The sequence below is a fragment of the Acomys minous genome (assembly GCF_964271855.1).
Source record: "Acomys minous genome assembly, chromosome: 9".
Classification (NCBI taxonomy): domain Eukaryota; kingdom Metazoa; phylum Chordata; class Mammalia; order Rodentia; family Muridae; genus Acomys; species Acomys minous.
The window spans coordinates 96,445,932-96,458,240 of NC_140490.1; the positions used below are offsets into that span (position 1 = coordinate 96,445,932).

Consider the following 12,309-nt stretch of genomic DNA (forward strand, 5'->3'; position numbering starts at 1 on the left):
CTGCGAGCCTTTAATACAGTTCTCTCTGTTGTGGTGACCCCCCCAAGCACAAAAGTATTTCTGTTGCTATTTCATAACCGTAATTTTGCTACTGTTACGAATCGTGTAAATCTCTGTGTTTTCTGATGCTCTTAGGCGATCCTAAGCAGTTAGATGCCCCGCCCCCCAGGGGTCACGACCCGCAGGTTGAGAACCACAGCATTAGATGCTGGCCATGAACTGAAGACGTTACTTTTGTTTGGCCACTGTGATTTTTCTTACACTCAGGACACTGCCCGGCTGACTTTTCCAGGGTGGAGCTCCTTGCTTCTCTTCTGTTCTCCCTTTGTTCTTCCTCAGACCTCATTAGTCATTCAGGGGATACACACAAAGGAAAGACAAGGGTATCGGAAGTTCCAAAGACTATAGGACCAATTTGTCATCCATTTTCCTGAGTTAATGTGGAATTTTTTAAAATAAAAATTGCATCATCATGTATGGATGTTCACAACTGAGTTGTTTTCTCAAAATTTATGCTTTCATTATCTATCATCTATCTATCTATCTATCTATCTATCTATCTATCTATCTATCTATGTCCACCCATCCATCTGTCCATCCACCCGTCCGTCTGTCTGTCTGTCCATCTGTATTTTGGCAGCCCTTTACCTTTTACAGCTGAAGTGTGTCCCCCGCCACCCAGCCTCACCCTGAGCCTGTCCAGAGAGAAAGGAGGGCGTGGCAAATCCGTCACTGCAGGCGCTTGCTCACCAGTCTTCATATGCAGATTTGTTTACCCACAACATCCCTACACTTTGGAAATATGCTAACTGGTTGATTGGTTGATTGGTTGATTTCGCGTATGTGCATGTGTGGAGGTCAGGGGACAACTTACGGGACTCAGTTGTCTCCTCCTACAGAGGCCAAAAGAGGGCGCTGAAGGCCCCCAGAGCTGGAGTTACAGGCAGTTGTGAGCTTCCCAACAGGGATGCTGGGAACCCACCTCAGGCCCTCTGGAAGCTGTCAGCAGTTGAGTCATGACCCCAGCGCCTATATACAGATTGTTTATGATTTTACGATAGGCATATATTTTATGTTGAGCATATTCGCTTGTGTGCCTACAGGATTTTAAAGACGATGTAGTTCATTTTCTCTGGACAGGACCAGGAGACAAAATGTCATCCCAGTTTTTGCAGACATCTACGACCTCTGGAGGTAAGATGACGTATTCTTGTTGTGTGCCTGGTGTGACTAGGCTCTGGTGGCTAGGGGTAAGGGACAAAGCTACATTGCCGGCATAAAACAAGAACAACTTGTAAGCCCAGCTGAGAAGTTCGGGTTCGTTGGAGTGCACTAACTCGCAACTGTCTTGCTTCAGCATCCGGTAGCTGAAGCAGTTAACTCAGTTAGGGTCATGATGAAGGGCGGGAGGAGCTGTGTTCTGTGGGAACACGCCATCTTTCCTCCTCCCCTCATCTTTCCGCTTTGTGATAAGATGGGGATTCCAGTGCCCTGACGCAGTTCTAAATGCGACAAATATTTAACACCTAACACGGGTCATGGACACTCTCCAGGCGTGTTCTTCGCTGGAACTGATAAGAATCCTCAAGAGGGGCCAGGCGTGGTGGCGCACGCCTTTAATCCCAGCACTCGGGAGGCAGAGGCAGGCGGATCACTGTGAGTTCGAGGCCAGCCTGGTCTACAAAGTGAGTCCAGGACAGCCAAGGCTACACAGAGAAACCTTGTCTCAAAAACAAAACAAAACAAAACAAGAATCCTCAAGAGACAGAGGTAGCAAACATCAGTTCCAATATGATAAAGGAGCTATTGTCTCAGAGACGGAGCAAATCCAAGGAGGAAAGGAGAGAGGGAGGCAAGGTGGCGTGGAAGGAGCAAGGGCGCTTCAGGGAAATGTCCCATAAGCAATCCGTTTAGAGACCCTGCTGGCTTTCCCTTCGAAGCACTCCCAGAGCCCAGCCACTTCCCTCAAGCCCTACTCCCACTGTCTGAGGCACTTTGGTTTCTACCCCAGCTCTCCTGCTTGTAGTTACTTCTCATTGACCTGCAAAGAAACCACATGAGCTCTTTATCCAGAGTCTACTAGCAGTCCATTTTACTGAGAGTCAAGGCGTGCGAGACACTGACCTGCCTGGCTATTGCCCCCCCTGCCCCTCCCCCTGCCCCCCCCCATGGCCTCCTCTCTCTTTCTTGCTGCAGGCAGGGCCTTTGCACTTATCGTTACCACAGCCAGAAACGCTCTCCCACAGATCTGTCACTTCATCGGTGGATCCGTTCCTCCACTCGAGGCTGCTCACCCCCCTCCCAGACCTTGTCACTTGTATCATAAAGCTGTTCACTTGTTATGTTTATTTTTAATCTCTTGCCCCTCCCCCCCCACATCTACCTCTTCAGCTTAGTGTAAGGACAGAGTCTCTGCTTTGTTTCCTTTTTAATTTAATTTTTATTTAATTAATTTATTCAGATTGCATCTCCATTGTTATCCCCTCACTTGTACCCTCTCCTCCCGTTCCCCCCCCCATCTCCCTCTTTCACCCTATTCCCCTCCCCTAGGTCTGTTCTGTTTCCTAACATGTATGTACTGCCTGGTGGTATAGCCGAGGCCCTTCATGGGTATTTGTTGGCTGGATAAATTAGAACCAGGCAAACAGAATGGGGCAAAGGTAAGAAGGGAGTAGGCCTGTAAGTCACAGACAGAATAATAGTCCCCACCAAACCACACATTATGCACCTCGGAACCTGCGAGTGTGTAACTTTACTTGACACAAAATGTGGTTTTTGTGACACGAAATGTAGGCTTTTAAAAACGTGATTGAGTCAAAGAGCTTGACATGGGAAGAATATTCTGGATTAACTAATGGCCTGGGGTAATCCAAAAGTCTGCACAAGAAGGAGGCAGGTATGTCTTAGAGAGGGAAGGCAGTGCAATCACAGAAACACAGGATGGGTGCGTTCTGAATATGGATGAAAGGGCTGCAAGCATGCATGGTGGAGCATGCATGGTGGAGCATGCATGGTGGAGCATGCATGGTGGAGCATGCATGGTGGAGCATGCATGGTGGAGCATGCATGGTGGAGCATGCATGGTGGAGCATGCATGGTGGAGCATGCATGGAAGAGCATGCGTAGCAGAGCATGCTCTAACAATGGAAGAAATAGGTAGTTTCTACCTAGAGCCTCCAGAGAAATACACCCCTTTTTAGCCCATCATTAGGAGACTTGTTCCGGGCTCCCAACCTCCAGAATTTCAAGCCAGGAGGTTTGTGGTGCTGTCACAGCCCCCGTGGGACACTGACAGTAAAAGCACTGACAGTAAAAGCTACTTGTTAGCTGTGGTGTGAACCTTCAGAGCAGAGCCCAGGGCAAAAAATATGGCTGAGCCTGGAGTGACCGGTGTTCAGCTAGTGACTCAAAGTGGCAAGTTGTAGATCATGGGCCCAAGGTTCAGCTTGCTCTATAGCCTGCAGAAGCATCAGGCAGGAGGCGAAGGGCGGGTTTTAATATACAATGTAGGGGTAAGGTGTTATTTGGGGGCCCAATATTAATATTGCCCTCTCTTAAGACCAGTCTACCCAGAACCTGAAAGCAGGAACACATTTTCAAAAAGGGTCTTCACAGAAATAACTAAAGGATCATGGATTTTATGACCCATTTCAAATACAGTTAGTGGCCATTCTTGGTGGTGCACTCACTCCTTTAGTCCCTGAGTTTAGGAGGCTAGCCTGGTCTACATGGTGAGTTACAGGACAGCCAAGGGCTACATAATGTAACCCTGTCTCAAAAATCAAAACCATACACTCCCCCCAATTAAATTCAACTAGTGTCCTTACTGGAGACTGGAGCGGGGGAGGGAGGGTACGTGGGCTGTACCCAGCCTTCTCCTCTCTGAGAATATCAGTGGCATCCATCCTTGTTCTGTAGTAAGGGACAGAGGATGAGCACAGGCAAGGCCATGGTTTTAGGTCCAGAAAACAGAACTGCTGGGAGGAAGGCAGTGCACTGTGAGAAAGGGCCTCCTATGATTACGGAGACCACAGGCAAAGCTAGAGACTCAAAAAAGATGGCCTTAGAGTCTAGCCTAGTGCAAAGGCCTGAGCCCAGGAGAGCTGATGGTATTGGGCCCAGTCTGTTGAGCATGGGTGGGGATATGAAGTGAAATGTCCCAGCTCAAAGAGCAAAGCACTCGTGTGTGTGTGTGTGTGTGTGTGTGTGTGTGTGTGTGTGTGTGTGTGAAAGAGAGAGAGAGAGAGAGAGAGAGACAGACAGACAGACAGACAGACAGAGTGCGTATGTGGGCGAGGAGTGGATATTTCTCCCTCCTCAGCTTAGGTCCTCTGGGGATTGGTTGATGTCCATGCATATTGGGAGGGGCAGCCTTCTTTGCCGACTCTACTAATTTCAAGGCTAAACTCACCTGGAAAAACCTTCACAAACACACCCCAAATAACATCTAATCCAGGCAAACCATGGCCCAGCCAAGTAAACATATGACATTAACCACCGAGGCTGCTCAGCCTTATACCACTGTCTCTCTGCTGAGCCCTAGCCTGTTGTCCATGCTTTCCCTCATCCCTGCTCTCTGTGGGGCTCCAGCCTCTGCCACCCGGCTGTCTCTCCTTCATGTATTATGAGGTCTACAGTATCATCTTCATTGACATCTTTGTGCCCTACAGGGCTCCCAAAGGACCAGACACGCTTCCCCTGCTTTTAGCAGATACGTGGCCCTCCATGGTTGACACCCCTTTGCGTGGACCAGCCACATTGCACTTGGTCTTGAGTGCGTTACCTATTGCATATGGTCACTCTACGGTCAGCTTTCTAAGGACCCAGCAGATGTGTGGCAAAGTGGTCCACACCACATCACAGCCCTGCTAGTGGTTGGTGGGCACAGGGTCTTCTCCGAATCTCTACAGCTCCAAGTGTGATCTCGTTGTTCTACCAAAGACTCCTTAGCTACGGTTCACGACTCCTGAGACAGTGGGTCCTGAGCTTGTGCTGTAGACAGTGGGAACAAAAGATGTGGCTCTCAGCCAGGAGGTCCAGGGGATATAGGTCTAGTTTCAACTGGAAGTCAAGATCCATCTGCACCCCCACCTTCTTAGAGAGCCCTGCATCCCATTGCTCTACTCCAGCTGCCGAGATCCTTATACTCCTGGCCAATAAAGCAACTAACAACTCCTTTCTTTGCCCCCTCCCTCTCTTCTTTCTTCTCTTTCCCTCCTTTCAGATAGAATAAAAGAGGATGCAGCCAAAACGGAAAGACCCTACAAGATCTTTTTCAAAGATCTCTTCCTTTTCAAGGAAAATGAGATGGCTGCCAAGAACAAGGTAAGGTTTTATTAAGATCAGAGTCCCAACAAGGTCATAACCATCTTTTATGCTTTTAGCTACAATAGTTCTCACCGGTGTGCATGGTTAGAGACATGGTGTCAAATGCTGATACGCCTGGTCCTCTATTGGCATCATTTTGGGGAGACAGTGTACACACAGAAGACAGGAGTGAGCAGGGACTGTCAGAGATTGTCGCACCTTGCGGGGGGGAAGGCAACTATGCCATTACCAACCAGCTTGACAGGCATGGGTGTGCCTGACCCTCATGGCTTTCATAGTGCACAGGTGGCATGTCATACCTCATTGGCAAAGCACAAAAATGAGAGCACATCTCACCACAGGTAGCACCTTGGGGATGACAGGCCATGGAATCAGAGCCGTGTAACGGATCCAGAGAGGTTGGCTCTGATAAGATAAGAAAGAAGGGGAAGAGGAGACAAGAGAGTCCGCTGTGGTGAAAGGTGTTGTGTTCTTTAGAATAATCCCAAAATGTGTCAAAGCTGTTATGAATGAACAAGTCTATATGGGTTTTTTTGCGGGGGAGAGAGGAGAAGAAAGAAGGAGGTGAAGAGGCCAGGCGGATTATTTCTAGAGTAATTTGGGATGTAAAACAAAAAACAAAATAAACAGACAAGCAAACAAACAAACAAAACTCAGCAGTGTGCCTGAGATTTCCATTTTTCTTCCTAAAGATAACTGATTAGACTGATTAGCACTAGGTAGAGTGAATAGAAGAGCTAGAAACACTGCAGCATATTCATCTGGGGCAAATTTTCTACGACTGTTGTGTTCCTTTGTTGAGCTTAATAAAAGGCTAAACTGAGCGAAGGTGAAAGAAATCCAAAGTCTGGGTTTCCTGTGCCCCACCCCTTAAGTTTTCAGTTCCAGAAAGCTAAAACCTTTGAAATTTTCATGTTTTCCCTAGATTTCACCTGGATAGATATTTTCCTGTCTCTGTTACTGAGATAGTTTATTAAAGGCTCAACCTTCCTTGTCTCCATATGAGAAGGAGATGGATGCTGGGCACATGCCTCCCGGGTGAGCTGCAGAGCTGCATAAGGTCAAAGGTCCTTGCTATTTACATATGAGCACTATTGTAACAATATGTTAATTTGGTGCATTAATATTCCGTTTATGCTTTTGTACCTTGGACAGGAAAGAATCATGAGCCGCAGCATGAAAGTCTACCAAAAGTCAACATTCTCATCCCGGATGAAGAGTCGCTCACACCTCGGCCAGCTGGCTCTTTATGAAGGCGGTGGTGGCTCTTTAGACCGTCTGGGCCTAGACCCTACTCTGATTCTCAGACTGACAGAAGGTAAGTCAATGTTTCTCTTAGTCTTTTTTTAAAAAAATAATTTATTTTTATTTTACGAACATTGGTGTTTTGCCTGCATGTATAAAGGAGTCAGGTGCCCTGGAACAGGAGTTGCAGTGCTGAGAATTGAACCAGGGTTGTCTGGAAGAGCAGCTAGTGCTCTTAACCACTAAGCCATCTCTCCAGCCCCAGATGTTGCTTTGGATATTTGCTGTTCATCATAGCTTTGGAGGTTTTCTGATGGTAAGAGAGACAGGGTCAATGCTGCTCTACTGTTGTGAGATAAGTCCACCAGGGACCACAGCATAAATACTTCTTTTTTTGTTTTGTTTTTCAAGATAGGGTTTCTTGTATAACCCTGCATATCCTGGAACTCACTCTGTAGACCAGGCTGGCTTTGAACTCAGGGATCTGCCTGCCTCTACTCCTGTTGGGATTAAAGGCATGTGCAGCCATTGTCCAGCCAACACAGACATTCTCAAAGCCAGAGGAAAGGCTTTATTGCTGGCTAGTGGATGCTTGGGGAACTTGCCTAAATCATGCAGCCCCAAACCTCATAGTCATTTGTCTTTTATGTAAAAACAAAACAACAAAAACAACCACAAAATCCATCTTGGTTACCACACTTCTGTTAGCAAGAAGTACAGATGCCAAAAAGCAAGGTTAGTATGTTTGGCAGTTTTTTATTTGTGGACTTTCCTAGAACTATGGATAGGTCTTCGCTGCCATCTTGGCAAGTGTTGGGAGCTGCATGCTGGGTCTTAAGGTCAGAATGGTGCCTCTGACATGGTGTCATTTATGCTTAGTTCTGGGGCCGGTTAGAATATGGCGGGTAAGATCTTTGCAGTAAGCTTGAGAGCCAGAAGAAAGAAGCTGAAGTCAGAATACACACTCCCAAGAAGATCATTACTTCTGCTTTTGGGAAGGAAGTTAATGCCAAAATAACAGTGTTGATGTTGACAAGGGCAAATAATAGGAAAGCAGTAGCCCTAGGCACCTGCACTATTTGAGGTGTGTAAATAGCGACACTTCCTAAGGATGGAGGAGCATTGGGGGTCCAAACAACATGACTCAGACATGTAGCATCAGGAAGCTGATGGGGTGCAGTGAACTTGCCTGTCATTGCAAGAACAGGCCTGGTTTAAGGACCTGGTTATCAGAGATGTCATAAGTATTTCCCAGGCGTCACAGATCAAGAAGCACCTATAAATGATAAAACAAAACAACAACAGCAACAACAACAAAAACCACTGCAGTTAAAATGGCCAGAGTGGCTGGCTGAGAAAAGGGTCTTTGGGTTCTTCTGTAGAGAAAGCAAGCCCTGAGGCTGGAGAGATGGCTTAGCAGTCAAGAGGGTTTGGCGACTCTTGCTGAGGACTGGCGTTCTGTTCCCAGCATGCACTTAGGGGCTCACCACCAGTTGTCCCTCCAGTCTGAAGGGGTGCAATGCCTTCCTCTGACCTCCTCAGGTACCAGGCAAGCATGTAGTGCATGTACATGAATGTAGGCAAAATATCCATATACATAAAAATAAATGAATAGATCTGAAGAAAAAAAGAGGAGCTGGCTAGATAGCTCAGCAGGTAAGGGCACTTGTGTTCTTCCTGAGGGTCCAGGGTCTGTCCTTAACATCCACATGGAGGCTTGCAACTACCTGTAACTCCAAGTCTAAAAGATCAGACACTGTCTTCTTGCACCTTCTGGAACCAAGCATGTGTGTGGTTCGGAGATATACAGGCAGGGGAAAAAGTACTTTACACATGAAGTAAGAATAAATAAATCTTTTTTAAAAGTCCTTTAGGCTTATTCATTTTATTGTTTTGTGTTTAATTTTTTTGCGAGCATATATGTAAGGGTGTGTCAGATCCCCCTGGGAACTGAAGTTGACAGTTGATTGTGAGCTGCCAGGCAGGGGTTCGAACCTAGATCTCCTGAAAAAGCAACATGTGCTCGTAATTGCTAAGCCAACTTTTCAGGTCCCCAAAGCATCTTTAAAAAAGAAGCAAGCCAGCCACATTAATTGATTTAGACCATCCTGTAGGTGTATATCTGACTGAGTAACAGTATTCAGCAGGCAACCGTGAGGGTGTGGCTACAGCAGGACCTGGTCTCCACCTTGTGCCTTGTTGAGTCCTGGGCCATCAAGAATATTTAAAGTGACAAGTGACATCTCTACAGGTCGTTACCAAAGACCTGACTGTGGCGATCCTTACCACCCCAGCAGTCTTCTGATCACTAGAAATCACAGCTTTTCAGGGGGGCCCAGCCCTCCTCTGTGTCATTGCTGTGGAACAGGACGGTGTTGGCCTCTTAAAAGTGAACACCACAGGGCAGCCTCCTCAAGAGGAAAGGGGAGAACTTTTATGCATCATCGGAGGCTCTGTAAACAATGTGGCAGATTGCACCAGACAAGCCATATGGATTTTTCACCTAAAGACAGCTCCCTCTGATTGCATCTCCTGTCAGGGACTTATCTGAGTGAAATCATTTTCCACAACCTTACAGACTCTGTATGAATTCTGATAAAGGAAAAAAAAAAGTCTGTATGGGAGTGAAGCAAGCCAATGGCCCCACCAGGGAGCTTGGATTCTTGTGTACCTGTGTTTGGATGGGTGATGAGTGCCTAGGTCACCATCAGAAGAAATATGCAGATGCCTAAGTGCTATGGGCAGATTTTGTCTTTGCATTTAAAGGCAACATCTCTAAACCAGAGGTGGTGATGCGCTCCTACAATGCCAGAACTCAGGAAGTGGAGGCAGGATAATCGGGATTCAAGGCCATCCTCCACCCTAGATCAAGTTTGAGGTCAGCAGCGGTTACCAGAGATCCTATCAAAAACAAAACAAAACAAAACAAAAAAGAGTCAGGCAGTGGTGTCACACACCTTTAATTCCAGCACGTGGGAGATAGAAGCTGGTGGATCTCTGAGTTTGAGACCAGCCTGGTTTACAGAGCAAGCTCCAGGACAGTCAGGTCTATACAGAGAATCTCTGCCTGGAAAAAACCAAAACCAAAACCAAAACGCATCATCAACTCCAAATAGGCTCTGTTGCAGGCTTTGTCCGCTCAGATATCTCTTACTGTGCTTCAAAATACCCATGCCTGGTGGAGCTGGTTGGGAAGGGTTTAACCATGCATTGCTGAAAAACCTTTCTGCCAGCTGCAAGAGCCACCATTACAATGAGTCTTATTAAAAGGAGAAAATTAAAAGGAGAGAATCTTGCCGATTCAGGCAGCCAGGGCCATGTTAAGTAGCTTGAATTAATATTTGAAACATCGGCGTATAAAATGCATTATGGACATTGAAACTGGTTTTCAGCTGGGCTGGAGCATGCACACTTCCCACCCCTCAGACAACACACAGGTGCCAGTGAGCACACATACTTGCACACACATACACACACACACACACACACATACACACACACACACACACATACACCACACACAAGTGCACACATATACAACCCACGCGCACATACACACTGGAGGGTGGGGGAAGAATAAATTAAATTTGAATCTAATGAAGTAAGGATGAGGAATTGAGGGTCATGTGAAACAGCATTCTCAGGATATAATATAGTCTGTGGGAGATCCTACAGGAAGATTGGCTTGGTTTTCTGAACGGATGAATGGTGAAGGTTGTGGTGACAGAGTGGCAGGAAGTTGGGTATGGCTGGGATATAAAAAGATGAGTCCCTAGAAGGACTCACAGACCAAGATGGTCTGACTTTAGATTATAATTTCCAAGATCAATATGATTTTTGTTGTTGTTGTTTGTCATGAGGATCTTAGGGGCTTGGCGTGTTGTTTTGTTTTGTTCAAGACAAGGTTTCTCTGTGTAGCCCTGGCTGTCTCTGAACTCGCTCTGTAGATCAGGCTGGCCTCGAACTCACAGCGATCTTCCTGTCTCTGCCTCCCAAGGTATGTGCCACCACCACCCGTAACAAGGTCAATGTTTTTAAGACAACTGGGAAAAATGCAGCCCAGGTCAGATATAAGCCACCACCACCCCTGACAAGGTCAATGTTTTTAAGACAACTGGGAAAATGCAGCCCAGGTCAGATATGAGATGATGTTAAGCAATTGTTTGTTGGGGGTCGAGAATGGCAGGAATGTTGCTTTTTTAGGTCTCTGGTAGAGTTACACACTACAGCACGTAGAGACGAACTACTCCAAGATGTTTAATTTTCTCTACAACATTCTAGTAGGGGAAAAGTTAAGGAGAGATATCAACGGGCAAGACCTATCAAATATCAACCATGTTGAAGTAGCTGAACTTTGGGCTGCACAGTTATAAATCTTAGTGATTCCCAGTTTGTGGGATTTTTAAAGTATTAAAAAATATAGCTGTTTCTAAGCGATAACCACTTGGGTGTGCTATATTTGATATGCAGCAAAATGCTAGGGTGTTCTTGCCGCCTCTTGGCATTTGGCCCAGTGACATTGAGTCATCCCAAATCTCTAAGCCAACGCAGAATTCAAGTCAAGGCCTGCTTGACTCTGTGGTTACCTCCCAATGCATATTGTTAATGGTTATAATAAACACTGCTGCTTGTCTGATTGATCATAAAACGAGATGACTCATTTCAAGTGCATTGTTTGAGAAACAGTAGCTAATTGATACTGAGAAGCCACTGTGACCTCATTTCCTTTTCCCTACACCATTGGGAAGTAAGGGGTGCTACCTTATGCTTTCACAATAGACTGCATTAGAATTTCAATGGCTTCCGATCCAGAGGTTAAATTCTCAGTCACTAATACAGACTTCCTGCTCTCCCCTCTGGGTCTGGTGTAGGACGGTGCAGGGGCTGCAGCTGAGGGCTCTTGAAGCTTCTTGGAAGTCACATGCCTCCATGCCTGATGAGCTGAGGGTGAGAGAACAATCTTCCCACAGACAAGGAAACTGAGGCACAGAGGGGCGAGCACTTACTCATCGCTCCTAACCTCCATCGGGGAGACATGAGCTTCCCAGTACAGCACAGGCCCGCCACTGCTTGACTAAAATGTATGTCTGTTTCAATGTTCCCTCCAGGTGCAGACAGAAAGAAGAGCATCCACCAGTTTATTAATGACCAGAGAGACAGATTTCTACTTGAGGTATTAAAAGTAACTTCTTTTGTTGTTGTTGTTGTTGTTGTTGTTGTTGTTGTTGTGTGTTTGTTTTTCTTCAAGACAGGGTTTCTTTGTGTAGCCTCAGCTGTCCTAGACTCACTTTGTAGACCAGGCTGACAGGTCTGACTCAAACTCACAGTGATCTACCTGTCTCTGCCTCCCAAGTGCTGGGATTAAAGGTGTGCGCCCCCACGCCCCACTAAAAGTAACTTCTTTCTCCCATTTTCCATTACGTGCCCCAAATCTACTGTCTAAACAGAGTGGCTCATTCTTGTGTTTACTCACTTGAACAATATTTTATTGAGTATTTATTATGTGTCAAGCCATTACAAAGCTCCCTCCCTTAGAACTTACATTCAAGTAATCTATACTTGTTGCCCAGAAAGTAGTCTGGCTGTGTGGTTTTGTTTTATTTTGTTTCTTTTTTTCTTTTTAAGAGAATGTTGGGCCATAAGATCGATCTCTCTCTCTCTCTCTCTCTCTCTCTTTCTCTCTCTCTCTCTCTCTCCCCTTCCCTGCCCCCCTCCCTCCCCTAATTCTGGTCCTCA

At 46.3% G+C, this 12,309-nt stretch overlaps 1 protein-coding gene across 4 annotated transcripts in view; it reads left to right on the forward strand.

Moving 5' to 3' along the window:
• The window catches only part of CCDC38 (coiled-coil domain containing 38), a 44,230-nt gene that overhangs the window by 2,926 nt on the left and 28,995 nt on the right, over window positions 1-12,309 (forward strand). For all 4 annotated transcript variants that reach the window (XM_084794110.1, XM_084794112.1, XM_084794111.1 and 1 more), the window contains exons 2-5: window positions 1,104-1,194; window positions 5,225-5,325; window positions 6,484-6,646; window positions 11,682-11,746. In XM_084794110.1, the coding sequence (XP_084650236.1) occupies window positions 1,155-1,194; window positions 5,225-5,325; window positions 6,484-6,646; window positions 11,682-11,746 (369 nt within the window). In that variant the 5' untranslated portion in view covers window positions 1,104-1,154. The remainder of the gene's footprint in view (window positions 1-1,103; window positions 1,195-5,224; window positions 5,326-6,483; window positions 6,647-11,681; window positions 11,747-12,309) is intronic.